The 18633-nt window shown below is 39.1% G+C and overlaps 1 protein-coding gene across 1 annotated transcript in view; it reads right to left on the bottom strand.

Moving 5' to 3' along the window:
- Positions 1-18633, bottom strand: part of SPMIP7 (sperm microtubule inner protein 7) — a 56891-nt gene that overhangs the window by 10581 nt on the left and 27677 nt on the right. The window contains exons 6-7 of the mRNA XM_060019770.1: positions 5564-5605; positions 4204-4311 (exon numbers count right to left, since the gene is read on the bottom strand). Coding sequence (XP_059875753.1) covers positions 4204-4311; positions 5564-5605 — 150 coding nt within the window. The remainder of the gene's footprint in view (positions 1-4203; positions 4312-5563; positions 5606-18633) is intronic.

Genomic DNA, 18633 nt, shown 5'->3' with positions numbered 1-18633 from the left:
TGAGTTCCTTAACTAAATATCTTTTAATAACTGGCCCATCACTACCAAATCAGAAACTATTTTATTAATTTTAATGAGAAAACTCATGCAACAATTCTGCTCTTAAGGATTTGTTCTATAGAAATGGATGCATAAAACTGTGCAAAGATATATGTGGAGGATGTTTACTGCTGTATTTTTTTAACAAAAGGAGAGATTTTAGTAACTACTTGGCCTACGTAAACTATGATATAGCTTGTAGTGGAATATGACGCAGCCATTAAAAAAGATTTTCAAAGCCCTGCATAGAGCCTGGGAAAATGTCCATTGCACCTGTCAACCCAACACCGCCCCACACTCGCATGCACACACAGCGACATGCAGCTTCCTACAGGCAGAAATTCATGCACGTTTGGCGGTAAAGTCTAAAACATGTATCACTTTTCAACACTGGCCCTGAAAATGAAAGAGGTATTCCACTTTTGACAAACATATTTGAATGGTTTTTATAATAAACACATTTGGAAGGAAAAGAATATGCTATTTGGTGAGCTTTAAGGCCAGCATTGAAGGTGTGTGTGCCTACACATTGCACAGACACTCTGGTTCCACTGTAAATTTTTACAATACTTCCAGGAAAGGATTTTGTAACATGCTTAAAAATGTTTATATATTTTGACCTCATAGTCCATTTCAAGGAGTCTCCCTTAAGTAAATAACTCCAAATTAGAAGAAGATTCACTTAAAGAGTGTTTGACAGCATTATTTATCATAGCAAAAAATGGAAAGAATTTACATATGTAACCTAAGTGAACTAGTCAATGACAGTACATCTACACCAATAAAAAATCATGATGAGTTCATAATAACATGTACCCATGATGATGTTGCAATGTTAAGGTAGTAAAAATTATATATGTAGTATGATCATAGCTATATAAATATACAGATACAAGATTCAGGATGACAGATGGAAATATGTCAAAATATTAACAATGCCTATGTTTCTGTGTAAAAGTTTAGTTATATTTTTATTGTTATTAATTTTTCCTGTACTTTTTTCTATAATGATCAGATTCAGTTCTACAACTTTAAAAGTTATTTTTAAAACTATTAGTATAGGGCTTCCCTGGTGGCGCAGTGGTTGAGAGTCTGCCTGCCGATGCAGGGGACACGGGTTCGTGCCCCGGTCCGGGAAGATCCCACATGCCGCGGAGCGGCTGGGCCCGTGAGCCATGACCGCTGAGCCTGCGCATCCGGAGCCTGTGCTCCGCAATGGGAGAGGCCACAACAGTGAGAGGCCCGTGTACCGCAAGAAAAAAAACAAACAAAAAAAACCAAAAAAAAAACTATTAGTATAATCACCACCAATACATTGGGCATGTCAAATGAGATGGTGGCCAGAATACAAAATCAACGAATGAGGAAAATTTGAAAACATTTACCCTTTGGGGAAATTGGTGATTCCAACCACCTGAACCCAAGAGGCAGTAGCCTTGACTCTGTCTGCAATGCGGCTTCCACTGAAGGAGTCGGGGCAAGTACAGCTCCTGTCCTAATTGTCACAGGTTATGAGAACCTTAAAGATGATCTCATAAACGTATTTCCCTTTAAGAAAGTTTAAGATGAGGAAACAAAGGAAGAGTCATATTTGCTTTTGAATAGGATGGAACTCTACTGGGCACAAAGTAAGTTGACGTGTTTCTGGGTTTTGGACCTTATGCAAATGATGTCATGTTGCATGCATTCTTCTGTACTTTGCTCAGTGTGGTACTGTGGAAAGGACATAACATTTTGTTTAGAGATTCAAGTATATGTATTCAAACTATCAAGCAAAGCAAGCAAAGGATAAGCACAAAGTCTGATGTGATGACTTCTGGGTTGGGGAAGGAGACCAAGGAGATGAGGTTGGGAGGAATATACAGGTGGCTTAAAAGATACAGTACTATGTCCTTAGCTAGGCCCGGGATGCACAGGCATTTCCTTGTTATTTTGCTTTATATGTTACATATGACACTATACATTTTGTATCAATACCTCATAATAAAAATGGAAAACCTTTCTTTGTGTTAAAAGGTTAAGATTCTGTTAAAAAAGATGAAACCTCATCCAAAGAAGAAACTTTGCAACCTCGGAGGCCCTCTAGTGGCCAATTTGGGGACGTACAGTTAATGTCCAATTCTTTTACATAATCCATTCAATTTCCTTTCCTTAAAAACACTAATTAACAGCAAGATGAGGTAGAATGGCCTGCTCCCAAATTTACTTAAGTTGAATGGTATGTTCTACATCAAATTTTTAAAATGCTGCCAGACTGCTCTTTACTATCCTTGAAGAATGACCCAGAAGAATACATTTTATTCTTTAGCAAGAATGTTTCATAAAACATTCCAAAATTCAGATGTACATTTCAAAGGAGAAATAAAATTTTATGCCAGTAGGATATTTTCAGTTGGGTTTATCCTCATATTCTTTCTTGAAAATTTTTTAGAATTGCCACGTTTAATAGCAATAATTTCCTTGCAGAAATTATGGAAGAATCATAACCAACGAACCGTTCCTCAGGACTCAGCTAAAACATCACAGCCTTCAAGTCTCGTGGGTGAAAGTGACCTCTCTGTACAACTGAGATCAAAAGCACTAAGCTCACTGCTCAGGAGACTCACTCCACGCTGCTCTATATTATCATTGCTGGTGAGCAGAGCTCACCGGCCCTGCAGGTTTGCAAGCTACGTGAGGGCTAAGTCTTTGTCACAGTACATGGAATATTTTATGTATTCTCTCCTCTTTTTTCTTTCTTTTTTGTTTTTGGTTGAAATGGATCAACTCATTTAATTCTTCAATGCAGTAAGTTACAGAAATATATTTTAAAACCAAATTTAGTTTTGAAACATATTTTAGTTTGGCCAACTAGTCAAAAGAATTAGAGTCAGAATATATAACACAGGAAGATTCAAAATTATTATAGGGTGTAGAACAGGTCTGAAGGACAGCCAATGTGAAATTTAGCTATTTTGTCTCATGGACACAACTGATGTTTAAAGAAAATAGAAAGCAGCTAACATTTAAAATACTGTCGTGATTCACACTATAGGCTTGCAGGATACCTCCTGCAACAGCCATGATGTATAGCAGCTCAGTGGCATAATGAAGAAGATGTGGTACGTATATACCACGGAATATTACTCAACCATAAAAAGGAATGAAATAATGCCCTTTTCAGCAACATGGATGGACCTAGATATCATCATACTAAGTGAAGTAAGTCAGACAAAGACATATCATATGATATCACTTATATGTGGAATCCAAAAAGAGGGTAGAAATTAACTTATTTACAAAACAGAAATAGACCCACAGACATAGAAAACAAACTTATGGTTACCAGGGGGTAAGGGGGGGAGGGATAAATTGGGAGATTGGGATTGACATATACACACTACTATGTATAAAATAGATAACTAATAAGAACCTGATGTATAGCACAGGGAACTCTATTCAGTACTCTGTAATGACCTATATGGGAAAAGAATCTAAAAAAGAGTGGATATATGTGTATGTATAACTGATTCACTTTGCTGTACACCTGAAACTAACAACATTGCAAATCAATTATACTCCAGTAAAAATTAAAAAAAAAAAAAAAGACACAGAATGTCAGCTTCCTGTAGTGTATCCTGTGAATCCGAGGGAAGTAATTTCTGAGGCTCAGTAGTTCCACTGGTGAAAGTGAATATATACATACTTTTTGTGTATATTATATATATAATATATTCATAAAACATAGCATGTAAAGATATATTGCATATATATGTAGGCACCCAGGTTAGTCAGTGCTCAAAACTATAACCTCCTTTGTGAGAAACTACAGTCCTTTCAGGTACCTTTCTTTCAGGTATCTTTCAGGTATCTTTCCTCTTAAGCCGTGAGCAGCATCAGGCTGTTTTTTTTTTTTTTAATTTTATGGAAGTCGAGTTGATTTACAATGTTGTGTTAATTTCTGCTGTACAGCAAAGTGACTCAGTTATACACATATACATTCTTTTTCTGATTCTTTTCCATTATGGTTTATCCTGGGAGATTGAATATAGTTCCCTGTGCTGTACAGTAGGACCTTGTTGTTTATCCAGGGCCGTTTTTTAATTGCTCCATTCATTGCAAAGCCCATGACCATGTTTCCTCCTGAATAATAAAGTGAGGGGAATAATCATAAGTGGAACTCACCAACTTGAGCTCGTATAAAGAATTTCAGAGCTGCGAGGCTTGGCGAGAGATGTGACGTCTCCACAGGGGTCGTCAACGTCATCAGCATTTGTAGAATGCACGCAACCACTGTTAGGATGAAAAGAAACATAGAAAAAATAGATGAACATATCCTAACTTGCAAAGGAAATCTTGCCAAAATAGATCAAAATGCAAAAAATTAACCACGGTGATGGAACAATTTGCCTTAAAAAAAATAAAGTAAGGAGACTTTCTCTTTTTTAGAGTGAGAGCAACAGCTGGTTTGTGTTTTTGAGCAAAGAAGCAGCTGCTTCTGCAGCCCTGAGCCAACTCCTCCCTGGAGCTTGGAGGCAGCTGGGGCAAGGCAGAGATGGGTGTCTCCATAGCTGAGGGGCCTCCTGTGGGGACAGAAACGGGGCAGGTGCCTGGGATTGTGGACAACTGGCGATGTGCCTTCGGGGCCAATTAGTCCACGGCAGTGAGAGGGGGTCCTGTAGGCGCTTCTGGGGCCACTGGTAGGAAGGTGAGTCAATTCTACTGTGGGGTAGGAGAGGCTGGAGTAATGAGGGGGGAGGGTAGAGATGAAAGGCCCAGATTCCTCTGTTTGCTTGGATCTACTTTGTTCCAAGGTACTGTGATCTGAATGTTTATGTCCCCCCAAAATTCATACGTTGAATTCCTAACATCCAAAGGTGATGGTGTCAGGAGGTGGGAGGTACTTGGGTCATTAGTGTTCTTATAAAAGGGACACCACGAGCTCCTTGCCCCTGAACCGTACGTGGACACAAGTCTGTGACCCCTTGGCCGTCCCTACCTTCCAGCCTCCAGAACCGTGGGAAATAAACGTCTGTTGTCTACAAGCCACCCAGTCTGTGCTATGTTATGACAGCAGCCCAAGCTGACTAAAGCACAAGATTTTTTCTCCAACACAAAGCAGAGAAGACCCCAAAGGGTGGTGACGCACATCTGTGCCACCCACGGAGAGCCAAATTTAAATAGAAAAGCAAGAGATCGCATTTCCTGCCCTTAGCTTTGGCGAGCACATTGGAGCTTCCACACCAAGTGTAAAAGTCTTTCTTGTTGACAACACCCAATATTAGTAGCATCCAAGGTATTTTATTTCATAAAATAACCAATTTGGGAACACCGAAGATACTGCTCCCCCTTTCTTTCTCTTATTAACATCTTTAACCCATTTTTGATGAAATTCCTGACAGGCAGCATGCTAGGAAAACATTAGAAATCTGTTAGAAAGCGTAAGCTGTTTCAAAAAGTGAATTACAAACATGAGTGAGCTGAAAGCAACTACAATTTAGATGTAAATCTAGTAATTTTTAAAACATTAAGAAACATTACTTACGTATAGAGAGGAATGTATTTGCTTCTGGAACTTGGACTCACACTTAGAAAAAGAGAAAACATAGGCAACTGAGTTATCGACATTAATAAACATCACGATTAGAGTAAAAAGTCTTCAGAGATATCCCATAGAAATGGGCTTCCAAAAGTTGGTAATTTTAAGCAGAAAAGATTTAAAGATGTAGTTTTTAAGTGATGAAAATCAAGCACAGAACAAATTCACTCCAAACAGCCAAGAACACGTAAGTCCTTTTTGACTCTTACGATTTAGCTCCAAAGCCTCTTCTCCTGGGTTTTTCTTTGCTGTTTTTGTCCTCAATGGTTAGACATGTCATATGTGGCAAAGCTGACCTCTCATTTTCTTAGACACAGAGAGGGTCCACATTTGACTGGCTCTTACTGACCATTTAGTGTAACTCTCCATGGTGGAGAGGAAGCGACTGTGGCCCAAAGGAGTTCAGTGACGTACACAAGATTGCAGTTACTTAGGGCGCTTAGAGGAGCTTGGGTTTATTGTGTACTTTCCCTGCTCCAATCCTAGAATCAGCCATTTTTCCAAGGATCTCACAATGTCTTTTATTGGAGAGTGACATTTTAAACCAACATTTTGGAGCTAGACATGCTTCTGGCTGCTTGTGTGTCCCTGCTTCTAGGCCCTCCCAGCGGACAGAGCTAGGAATATCTGGGTGCATTTGAACCCGTGTGTATCCATATATCTACATATATTTCTGTATTCACTTTCTGCAATATATATATATATATATATATATATATATATATATATATAAAGGGATACCTCAGAGATATTATGGGTTCGGTTCCAGATCACAGCAATAAAAGTGAATACCACAGTAAAGCGAGTAACACAAATTTTTTGATTTCCCAGTGCATATAAAAATTATGTTTATACTAACCTGTAGTCTATTAATGTACAATGGCATTATGTCTAAAAATGTCCATACCTTAATTTAAAAATACTTTACTGCTAAAAAATGCTAACCGTAATCTAAGTCTTCAGCAAGCTGAAATCTTGTTGCACTAGTAACATTAAAGATCACTGATCACAGACCACCGTTACAAATATAATAATAATGAAAAAGTTTGAAATATTGTGAGAATGACCAAAATGTGACACAGAGATGCAAAGTGAGCAAATGCTGTTGGAAAAACGGCCCCGATAAACTTGCTCGAGGCAGGGTTGCCACAAACCTTCCATTTGTAAAAAACACAGAACCTGTGAAGCACAACAAAACGAAGTGTGCCTGTAAACATGAGTTCGTGGAGGCCCCCAAGTCTAATCAGCACCACGGGGCTCATTCTCCGCCTTCTCTGACAGTGTGAGACCTGCCTCTCACCATCTGCCAAAGATTTACTTTTTGTCACATGTAACAAAATGTGACAAAAAGGCACAAGTCACACTACATGTTCTTACATGGAGTATACATGTAAGAAGTTTAGAATTGCCAACCTGTTTCTTGGTGAGAAACACATTTACCAAGTAGAGTGCAGATAGTACTTACATACAGCTCTTTTTGTCATTAGCCTTACAGTTCTGTGTCAAAATACTATTTCCAAGTGTATGAAGGTCCAAATTTAGGATCACTCCTGTTTTCCCCCATCCACTTAAATGTAGTTATGTCATTTGCTTGTAATACAGATTCACTTGTTACCTTCTGAATTCCATCCTGGATTTTCCCACCACCCTGGTATACCTTTCTCTCTCTTTCTCTATTTTTTACTTTGCATTCAGTACAGTTTGTTCTCTATGGTGTACATAGAGTTCTATGGGTTTGAGAAATACTGTCATGTGGCCAGCACCACAGAACCATATAGAACTGTTCCATCGTCCTAATGTTTGTTTACAGGCTCTTTGTCTTCAATGCTGTCCCCCTCTCCCAAATCCTGGTAGCCACTGATCTACTCCTACCCTTGTAGTTTTGCCTTTTCTAGAATGTCATATAAAAGGAATCATGCAGGGCTTCCCTGGTGGCGCAGTGGTTGAGAGTCCACTTGCCGATGCAGGGGACACGGGTTCGTGCCCCGGTCCGGGAGGATCCCACATGCCACAGAGCGGCTGGGCCCGTGAGCCATGGCCGCTGAGCCTGCGCATCCAGGGCCTGTGCTCCGTAACGGGACAGGCCACAACAGTGAGAGGCCCGCGTACCGCAAAGAAAAAAAAAAAAAAAAGGAATCATGCAGTATGAGATCTTTTGGATCTGGCTGTTTTCATTGAGCAAAATGCTTTTTAGATTCATCCATATTGTTGTGTGTTGCATTTGTTCTTTTTCATTGTGTAGCTCTACTCTAGTATCTTTATCCAATACGTGTTTTTCCATTCACCTGTTGAAAGCAATCTTGGTTGTTTCTAGGTTTTGAAGATTATGATTAGAGCTGTTATGAGCATTCACATATAGGTTTTTCTTGCTAATGGGAGCAGCATTTACTAGGGGAAGGCTCCAAGGTGAGTGGATCCCGCAGGAGTTCTGAGATATGGCAGAACTGACTAGGACTTACAGCTTTTAGTTCAGTAGATGATTCATCATTAAAACAATAAATGCAATGGATGCATAGAAACTGGGTGAGCTATTTGTCATTTTACCAACATGACATGTAAATAGAAAGATGCTAATAAAGTTTTTCTTTTCTTTTCTTTTCTTTTTTTTTGGCTGTGACACGTGGCTTGTGGAATCTTAGTTCCTCAACCAGAGATTGAACCTGGGCCCATGGCAGTGAAAGGGCCTAACCTAACCACCATGGCAGTGGTTAGGTCGAGTTCCAACCACTGGACTGCCAGGGACTTCTCGCTAATAAAGTTTTTTTATTAGCACTCATGTAATATTAAGAGTTAGCGCCAGCAATTTACATCTTTCTTCTTTTAAAAGATATTTGAATGGGATTATCAACTATTCCAACTTGCTGTGTTTATAAGGAACTTATATTTTGAATGTTTTAATCTTTGATTTAAATTATTACCATTCAATTTATACATTGGAATCTATTATTTTTATTGGGGTGTTTTATACCTTTGGTTAAACCATCTTTTAAATAATCTTTATCAAAACTTTAAATACTGATTTTAGAATATGGCTCAGTAAAGTCAGTTTGCTGACACGACTCAATATTTTTCTCAATACTGTCATTACTTGCAATTCCAGATTCAACATTTAAACTTGATTATGATTTTGCATATTTCCACTTAACTACACTTTTTTATTCTAAAAATTTTTTAAAATCCTTTTTTTAACATCTTTATTGGAGTATAATTGCTTTACAATGTTGTGTTAGTTTCTGCTGTATAACAAAGTGAATCAGCTATATGTATATATATATCCCCATATCCCCTCCCTCTTGCATCTTCCTCCCTATCCCACCCCTCTAGGTGGTCACAAAGCACCGAGCTGATCTCCCTGTGCTCCCAGCTGCTTCCCACTAGCTATCTATTTTACATTTGGTAGTGTACATATGTCAGTGCTACTGTCTCACTTCGTCCCAGCATACCCTTCCCGCTCCCCGTGTCCTCAAGTCCATTCTCTACACCTGCTGCCCCTAGGTTCCTTAGAACCATTTTTTTTTAAGATTCCATATATATCTGTTAGCATATGGTATTTGTTTTTCTGTTTCTGACTTACTTCACTCTGTATGAGAGATTCTAGGTCCATCCACCTCACAACTAATAACTCAATTTCGTTTCTTTTTATGGCTGAGTAATATTCCATTGTATATATGTGCCACATCTTTATCCATTCATCTGTCAATGGACACTTAGGTTGCTTCCATGTCCTGGCTATTGTAAATAGTGCTGCAATGAACATTGTGGTACAGGTCTCTTTTTGAATTATGGTTTTCTCAGCATGTATGCCCAGTAGTGGGATTGCTGGGTAGTATGGTAGTTGTACTTTTAGTTTTTTAAGGAACCTCCATACTGTTCTCCAGAGTGGCTGTGTCAATTTACATTCCCATGAACAGTGCAAGAGGGTTCCCTTTACTCCACACCCTCTCCAGCATTTACTGTTTGCAGATTTTTTGATGATGGCCATTCTGACCGGTGTGAGGTGATACCTCATTGTAGTTTTGATTTGCATTTCTCTAATGATTAGTGATATTGAGCATCCTTTCATGTGTTTGTTGGCAATCTGTATGTCTTCTTTGTAGAAATGTCTATTGAGGTCTTCTGTCCATTTTTGGATTGGGTTCTTTGTTTTTTTGTTATTGAGCTGCTTGTATATTTTGGAGATTAATCCTTTGTCAGTTGCTTCATTTGCAAATATTTTCTCCAATTCTGAGGGCTGTCATTTCGTCTTGTTTATGGTTTCTTTTGCTATGCAAAAGTTTTTAAGTTTCATTAGGTCCCATTTGTTTGTTTCAATTTCCCGTACTCTAGGAGGTGAGTCAAAAAGGATCTTGCTATGATTTATGTCATAGAGTGTTCTGCCTATGTTTTCTTCTAAGAGTTTTATAGTGTCTGGCCTTACATTAAGGTCGTTAATCCATTTTGAGTTCATTTTTGTGTATGGTGTTAGGGAGTGTTCTGATTTCATTCTTTTACATGTAGCTGTCCAGTATTGCCAGCACCACTTATGGAAGAGGCTGTCTTTTCTCCATTGTATATTCTTGCCTCCTTTATCAAAGACAAGGTGATCATATGTGCATGGGTTTATCTCTGGGCTTTCTATCCTGTTCCATTGATCTATATTTCTGTTTTTGTGCCAGTATCATACTGTCTTGATTACTGTAGCTTTGTAGTATAGTCTGAAGTCAGGGAGCCTGATTCCTCCAGCTCGTTTTTCTTTCTCAAGATTGTTTTGGCTATTCAGAGTCTTTTGTGTTTCCATACAAATTGTGGACTTTTTTGTTCTTGTTCTGTGAAAAATGCCATTGGTAGTTTGATGGGGATTGCATTGAATCTGTAGATTGTTTTGGGTAACATAGTCATTTTCACAATGTTGATTCTTCCAATCCAAGAACATGCTATATCTTTCCATCTGTTTGTATCATCTTTAATTTCTTTCATTAGTGTCTTATAGCTTTCTGCATAGAGGTCTTTTTTCTCCTTAGGCAGGTTTATGCCTAGGTATTTTATTCTTTTTGTTGCAATGATAAATAGGAGTGTTTCCTAATTACTCTTTCAGATTTTTCATCATTAGCGTATAGGAATGCAAGAGATTTCTGTGCATTAATTTTGTATCCTACAACTTTACCAAATTCATTGATTAGCTCTAGTAGTTTTCTGGTACCATCTTTAGGATTCTGTATGTATAGTAACATGTTATCTGCAAACAGTGACAGTTTTCTTCTCCTTTTCCAACTTGGATTCCTTTTATTTATTTTTCTTCTCTGATTGCTGTGGCTAAAACTTCCAAAACTAAGTTGAATAATAGAGGTGAGAATGGACAGCCTTGTCTTGTTCCTGATCTTAGTGGAAATGGTTTCAATTGTTCACCATTGAGAGCAATGTTGGCTGTGGGTTTGTCATATATGGCCTTTATTATGTTGAGATAAGTTCCCTCTATGCCTACTTTCTGGAGGGTTTTATCATTAATGGGTGTTGAATTTTTTTTTTTTTTTTTGCGGTACGTGGGCCTCTCACTGCTGTGGCCTCTCCCGTTGCAGAGCACAGGCTCTGGACCTGCAGGCTCAGTGGCCATGGCTCACAGGCCTAGCTGCTCCGCGGCATGTGGGATCTTCCCGGACTGGGGCACAAACCCGTGTCCCCTGCATCGGCAGGCAGACTCTCAACCACTGCTCCACCAGGGAAACCTGGGTGTTGAATTTTGTCAAAAACTTTTTCTGCATCTGTTGAGATGATCATATGGTTTTTCTCCTTCAATTTGTCAATATGGTGTATCACGTTGATTGATTTGGGTATATTGAAGAATCCTTGCATTCCTGGGATAAACTCCACTTGATCATGGTGTATGATCCTTTTAATGTGCTGTTTCATTGTGTTTGCTAGTATTTTGTTGAGGACTTTTGCATTTATGTTCATCAGTATTACTGGCCTATAGTTTTCTTTTTTTGTGACATCTTTTTCTAGTTTTGGTATCAGGGTGATGGTGGCCTCGTAGAATGAGCTTGGGAGTGTTCCTCCCTGTGCTATATTTGGGAAGAGTTTGAGAAGGATAGGTGTTAGCTCTTCTCTAAATGTTTGATAGAATTCCCCTGAGAAGCCATCTGGTCCTGGGCTTTTGTTTGTTGGAAGATTTTTAATCACAGTTTCAATTTCAGTGCTTGTGATTGGTCTGTTCATATTTTCTATTTCTTCCTGGTTCAGTCTTGGAAGGTTGTGTTTTTCTAAGAATTTGTCCATTTCTTCCAGGTTGTCCATTTTATTGGCATAGAGTTGCTTGTAGTAATCTCTCATGATCCCTGTACTTCTGCAGTGTCAGTTGTTACTTCTCCTTTTTCATTTCTAATTCTATTGATTTGAGTCTTCTCCCTTTTTTCTTGATAAGTCTGGCTAATGGTTTATCAATTTTGTTTATCTTCTCAAAGAACCACTTTTAGTTTTATTGATCTTTACTATTGTTTCCTTCATTTGTTTTTCATATCTTTCTGATCTGTTCTTTATGATTTCTTTCCTACTGCTAACTTTGGGGTTTTTTTTTTTTCTTTCTTTCTCTAATTGCTTTAGGTGTAAGTTTAGGTTGTTTATTTGAGATGTTTCTTGTTTCTTGAGGGAGGATTGTATTGCTATAAACTTCCCTCTTAGAACTGCTTTTGCTGCATCCCATAGGTTTTGGGTTGCTGTGTTCTGATTGTCAGTTGTTTCTAGGTATTCTTTTATTTCCTCTTTGATTTCCTCAGTGATCTCTTGGTTATTTAGTACCATATTGTTTAGCTCTCCATGTGCTTGTACTTTTTACAGTATTTTTCCTGTAATTGATATCTAGTCTCATAGTGTTGTGGTAAGAAAAGGTACTTGATAAATTTTCATTTTCTTAAATTTACCAAGGCTTGATTTGTGACACAAGATATGATCTATCCTTCAGAATGTTCCATGAGCATTTGAGAAGAAAGTGTATTCTGTTGATTTTGGATGGAATGTCCTATAAATATCAATTAAGTCCATCTTGTTTAATGTGTCCTTTAAAGCTTGTGTTTCCTTATTTATTTTCATTTTGGATGATCTGTCCACTGGTGAAAGTAGGGTGTTAAAGTCCCCTACTATTATTGTATTACTGTTGATTTCCCCTTTTACAACTGTTAGCATTTGGCTTATGTATTGAAGTTCTCTTATTTTGGGTGCATAAATATTTACAATTGTTATATCTTCTTCTTGGATTGATCGCTTGATCATTATGTAGTGTCCTTCTTTGTCTCTTGTAATAGTCTTCATTTTAAAGTCTATTTTGTCTGATATAAGTATTGCTACTCCAGATTTCTTTTGATTTCCATGTACATGGAATATCTTTTTCCATCCCCTCACTTTTGGTCTGTATGTGTCCCTAGGTCTGAAGTGGGTCTCTTGTAGACAGCATATATATGGGTCTTGTTTTTGTATCCATTCAGCCAGTCTGTGTCTTTTATTTGGAGCATTTAATCCATTTACATTTAAGATAATTATCGATATGTATGTTCCTTTTACCATTTTTTTGATTGTTTTGGGTTTGTTTTTGTAGGTCTTTTCCTTCTCTTGTATTTCCTGCCTAGAGAAGTTCCCTTAGCATCTGTTGTAAATCTGATTTGGTGGTGCTGAATTCTCTTTACTGTAAAGATAATTGTCTTTAAAGGTTTTAATTTCTCTGTCAAATCTGAATGAGATCCTTGCTGGGTAGAGTAATCTTGGTTGTAGGTTTTCCCCTTTCATCATTTTAAATATGTCCTGCCAGTCCCTTCTGGCTTGCAGATTTTCTGATGAAAGATCAGCTGTTAACCTTATGGTGATTCCCTTGTATGTTATTTGCTGTTTTTCCGTTGCTTCTTTTAATATTTTTTCTGTGTATTTAATTTTTGATAGTTTGATTAATGTGTGTTTTATTATGTTTCTCTTTGGATTTATCCTGTATGGGATTCTCTGTGTTTACTGGACTTGATAGACTATTTCCTTTCCCATATTAGGGAAGCTTTCAACTACAATTCCTTCAAATATTTTCTCAGTGTCTTTCTTTTTCTATTGTTCTTCTGGGACCCTATAATTGGAATGTTGCTGTGTTTAATGTTGTCCCAGAGGTCTCTGAGACTGTCTTCAATTATTTTCATTCTTTTTTCTTTATTCTGCTCTGAGGTAGTTATTTCCATTTTATCTTCCAGGTCACTTATCGGTTCTTCTGCCTCAGTTATTCTGCTATTGATTCCTTCTAGAGAATTTTTAATTTCACTTATTGAGTTTCTCATAATTATTTGTTTGCTCTTTGGTTCTTCTAGGTCCTTGTTAAATATTTCTTGTATTTTCTCCATTCTATTTCCAGGATTTTGGAATATCTTTACTATCATCACTCTGAATTCTTTTTCAGGTAGACTGCCTATTTCCTCTTCATTTGTTTGCTCTTGTGGGTTTTTACTTTGCTCCTTTATCTGCTGTGTATTTCTCTGTCTTCTCATTTTGCTTAACTTACTGTGGTTGGGGTCTCCTTTTTGCAGGCTTCAGGTTCATAGTTCCCATTGTTTTTGGTGTCCACCCCCAGTGGGTGAGGTTGGTTCAGTGGATTGTGTAGGCTTCCTGGTGGAGGGGACTGGTGACTGTGTTCTGGTGGATGAGGCTGGATCTTGTCTTTCTGGTGGGCAGAACTGTGTCCAGTAGTGTGTTTTGGGGTGTCTGTGAATTTATTATCATTTTAGGCACCCTCTATGCTAATGGATGGGTTTGTGTTCCTATCTTGCTACTTGTTTGGCATGGGGTGTCCAGCACTGGAGCTTGCTGGTGATTGAGTGGAGCTGTTCTTAGCATTGAGATGGAGATCTCTGTGAGAGCTCTCACTGATTGATATTACATGGGGCTGGGAGGTCTCTGGTGGTCCAATGTCCTGAACTCAGCTCTCCCACCTCAGAGGCCCAGGCCTGATAGCCAGCCAGATCATCAAGACCCTGTCAGCCACACGGCTCAGAAGAAAAGGGAGAAAAAAAAGAGAGAATGAAAAAATAATAAAAATAAAATATTATTTAAAAAATAATAAAAAATTTAAAAAGTAATTTAAAAAATGAAGAGAGCATCCAAACCAATAAACAAATCCACCAATGATAACAAGTGCTAAGAACTATACTGAGATAAACGTAAAAGTCAGAAAGAAAAGAGTTGCAGACAGCAAACCCCAAGTCTACTGTTGCTCCCAAAGTCTACCACCTCAATTCTGGGATGATTCATTGTCTATTCAGGTATTCCACAGATGCAGGGTACCTCAAGTCGATTGTGGAGATTTAATCAGCTGCTCCTGAGGCTGCTGGGAGAGATTTCCCTTTCCCTTCTTTGTTCGCACAGCTCTTGGGGTTCAGCTTTGGATTTGGCCCCTCCTTTGCATGTAGGTTGCCCTCTGGCATCTTTTCTTTGCGCAGACAGGAGGGGGTTAAAGGAGCGGCTGATTAGGGGGCTCTGGATCACTCAGGCCAGGGGGAGGGATGGGTACGTAATGCGGGGCGAGCCTGCGGTGGCAGAGGCCAGCGTGACGTTGCAACAGCCTGAGGCGTGCCATGTGTTCTTCGGGGGAAATTGTCCCTGGATTATGAGACTCTGGCAGTGATGGGCCGCACAGGCTCCCAGGAGGGGAGATGTGGATAGTGACCTGTGCTTGCACACAGGCTTCTTAGTGGCTGTAGCAGCGGTCTTAGCGTTTCATGCCCGTCTCTGGTGTCTGCACTGATAGCCGTGATTCGTGCCTGTCTCTGGAGCTCATCTAGGTGGTGTTCTGAAGCCCCTCTCCTCATGCACCCTGAAAAAATTGACTCTTAGGCAGTTCCAGACTTTTCCCCAGACTCCCTCCTGGCTGGCTGTGGTGCACTAGCCCCCTTCAGGCTGTGTTCACGCAGCCAAACCCAGTCCTCTCCCCGGGGTCTGACTTCTGAAGCTCAAGCCTCAGCTCCCAGCCCCCACCAGCCCCGGCAGGTGAGCAGACAAGCCTCTCAGGCTGGTGAGTGCTGGTCGGCACCGATCCTCTGTGCGGGAGTCTCTCCACTTTGCCCTCTGCACCCCTGTTGCTGCGCTCTCCTCCATGGCTCCAAAGCTTCCCCCTGCTGCCCACCCTCTGTCTCCACAAGTGAAGGGGCTTCCTAGTGTGTGGAAACTTTTCCTCCTTCACAGCTCCCTCCCAGTGGTGCGGATCCCGTCCCTATTCTTTTGTCTTTGCTTTTTCTTTTGTCCTATCCAGGTACGTGGGTAGGGCAAAAGAGAAAAGGTATGTGGGGAGTTTCTTGCCTTTTGGGAGGTTTGGGTTCTTCTGCCAGCATTCAGTAGGTGTTCTGTAGGAGTTGTTCCACATGTAGATATATTTTTGATGTATTTGTGGGGAGGAAGTCTTACTCCTCTGCCATCTTGAAGGTCCTCCAAAAAAATCCTTCTTTAAAGGGCAATTTATGCTGGTTTTATTGAAGTGCTACATACAATTGTTAAACATTTGGAAAATGTCACCTTTGATATTATTTTTCCATAACTTAAATTTATTAATAACTTATTAATTTTGCTGACTAAGGCCTAAAATCTCCCATACTTTGCTTTGCAATTAATGATGGATTAGGTAAATATAAAATTAAATGTACAAGATTAAAAACCCTCCCATTGAGGTGATGATCAAATTGACCATCATCAAACCAGAACATCATATGAAACTCCAGGGAACAAAAGATGGGATTATCTCACTGTGGACGCATGCATTCTTCTTACGCATTATCTGTCTGTCTCACACTATTCTTCATAACCGGCCACAGTATTTGTTGCAAAATACACATATCTGGGGCTTCCCTGGTGGTGCAGTGGTTGAGAGTCCACCTGCCGATGCAGGGGACACGGGTTCGTGCCCCGGTCCGGGAAGATCCCACATGCCGCGGAGCGGCTGGGCCCGTGAGCCATGGCCACTGAGCCAGCACGTCCGGAGCCTGTGCTCCATGACGAGAGAAGCCACGACAGTGAGATGCCCACATAACTCAAAAAAAAAAAAAATACACATATCTGTTTAAAGTTCCATGTGATTCATTCTTATGTTTTCTATTCTATTTAATTTTCACAAAATGCTGGTTGTGACTCTCCACTAATGGGTTGCAGGCTACAAATCACTCATTAGTCTACTCAGCAGTCTACTCACTAAACTGGGACAGGACAACTGCCGAGCCATGCTGAGAAATGGGTCCCTGGCTCAGATCATAAGTGAGAATCGACTTCAAATGTTTTAAAGAGATAAATATGAAAAGAAAATCTTTAATTATTTTTAGGAAAAAAAGTAAATGAAGGATAATATCCTTTTTACTTCTGGATAGAGAAAGATCTATTAAAAATTCCACAAATATAACAAGGTATGGAGGTAAATATTGATGAATTCAGTTATATTAAAACTTTGAACTTCAGTTCAGCAAAGGGCACTATAAAATAGAAAAGTCACAGCCTAGAAGGAGATATGCATATTGCCAATAAAGGATTTTAATCCAGAATAATAGACTTAAAAATTTGTATAATCAATCAGTAAAAGACAAAATATATGAACAAGTAAGTTATACATGTGAACATGCAGTAAGTTACAACTTACAAAAAAAGTGGTTATTAGTAACCAGGTAAATGTTAAAATTATAATGAAGTACAATTTCATGCTTCTAAAATTAGAATTTTTCTAATTTGAAAATTCCAAATGCTGGCCACAAAGTTCAGTAGTGGGAATTCAAGCATTGCTGATGGTTGGTCCATTGGTAAAACTCATTTGGAGAATAATGTAGCAATATTTAGAACATAAAGAAGTTTACACCTCTTGATGTAGCAATTGTACACGTAAGGATGTCTATATAAAACCCAGAAATAGCTTTATACTTTATAAAGATATGGGGATATTGTTTCCAACTCCAACAGAAATAAGACAAAAAATTAAGTTATGAGAACAGATGAATAAATTGTGGTATAACGATTCAATGGAAGACTATGCGTCAGAGAAAATGAACACCTAGAGATGCCAGCATGAGTCTCACAAACACAGTACTGAACAAAAATGTTAAGTTGTATGAATATACATTTGATACCACTTATAAACATGGAACACTTATTTACCACTTGTAAACATGGAGCACAATTCCACATCTTGGTTAAGAATAACACACATGGGGCTTCCCTGGTGGCGCCGTGGTTGGGAGTCCGCCTGCCGATGCAGGGGACACGGGTTCGCGCCCCGGTCCGGGAGGATCCCACATGCCGCGGAGCGGCTGGGCCCGCGAGCCATGGCCGCTGAGCCTGCGTGTCCGGAGCCTGTGCTCCGCAACCGGAGAGGCCCGCGTACCGCAAAAACAAACAAACAAACAAAAAAAGAATAACACACATGTTTTAAGGGTGCATGAAAATGTGAAACTTCACAGCTGGAATAATGGTCATCCCTTAGGAAGGCACATGTGCTTAGAGAGAAGTACGTCGGGGCTTCTGTGGTGTTAGTAACGGTTTGTTTTTATAGTTGGGAAGTAGACACGCAGATTATATCATATTTTTATTTTACATTTTTATATAGGAATTATTCAAAGATAAATTTAAAAAATAAAAACAGAGATGATGGCTGTATTGTGGGTCAAAAGAAGAAAAAAGAGACAAAATAGTGACATTTTCAAAGACAGAAACACCAAACTTTATAGACTAAATGCACAAAATTACCTATGTGGAAAGATTAGTAATAAATCATTGTTTCTAGCATTAATAGAACTCAAAATAACTATATGATACAAAAGTTGATAGAAAATAATTCATAATCCCTTGAAGTCCATGCATTTTACAACATTATAATTTTTCATATCAAGTGACATATAAAACACTCTTTATTTTTAAATGGTTGTGGTATATTTGATAGTCTAAATTTTAAGAAGGGTTAAGAGAAAACAAGAGAAAGCTGGCAACACTGAGTGACTGAACTGGGATTTGTGTTCTCTTTCCAGCCACAGGGACGAAGTCTGAGGGCCTCTGGG

Source organism: Delphinus delphis, chromosome 9 (assembly GCF_949987515.2).
Source record: "Delphinus delphis chromosome 9, mDelDel1.2, whole genome shotgun sequence".
Taxonomy (NCBI): Eukaryota; Metazoa; Chordata; class Mammalia; order Artiodactyla; family Delphinidae; genus Delphinus; species Delphinus delphis.
Note: the sequence above shows the minus strand (reverse complement) of the source record. Positions and strands in the feature narration are given on the sequence as shown.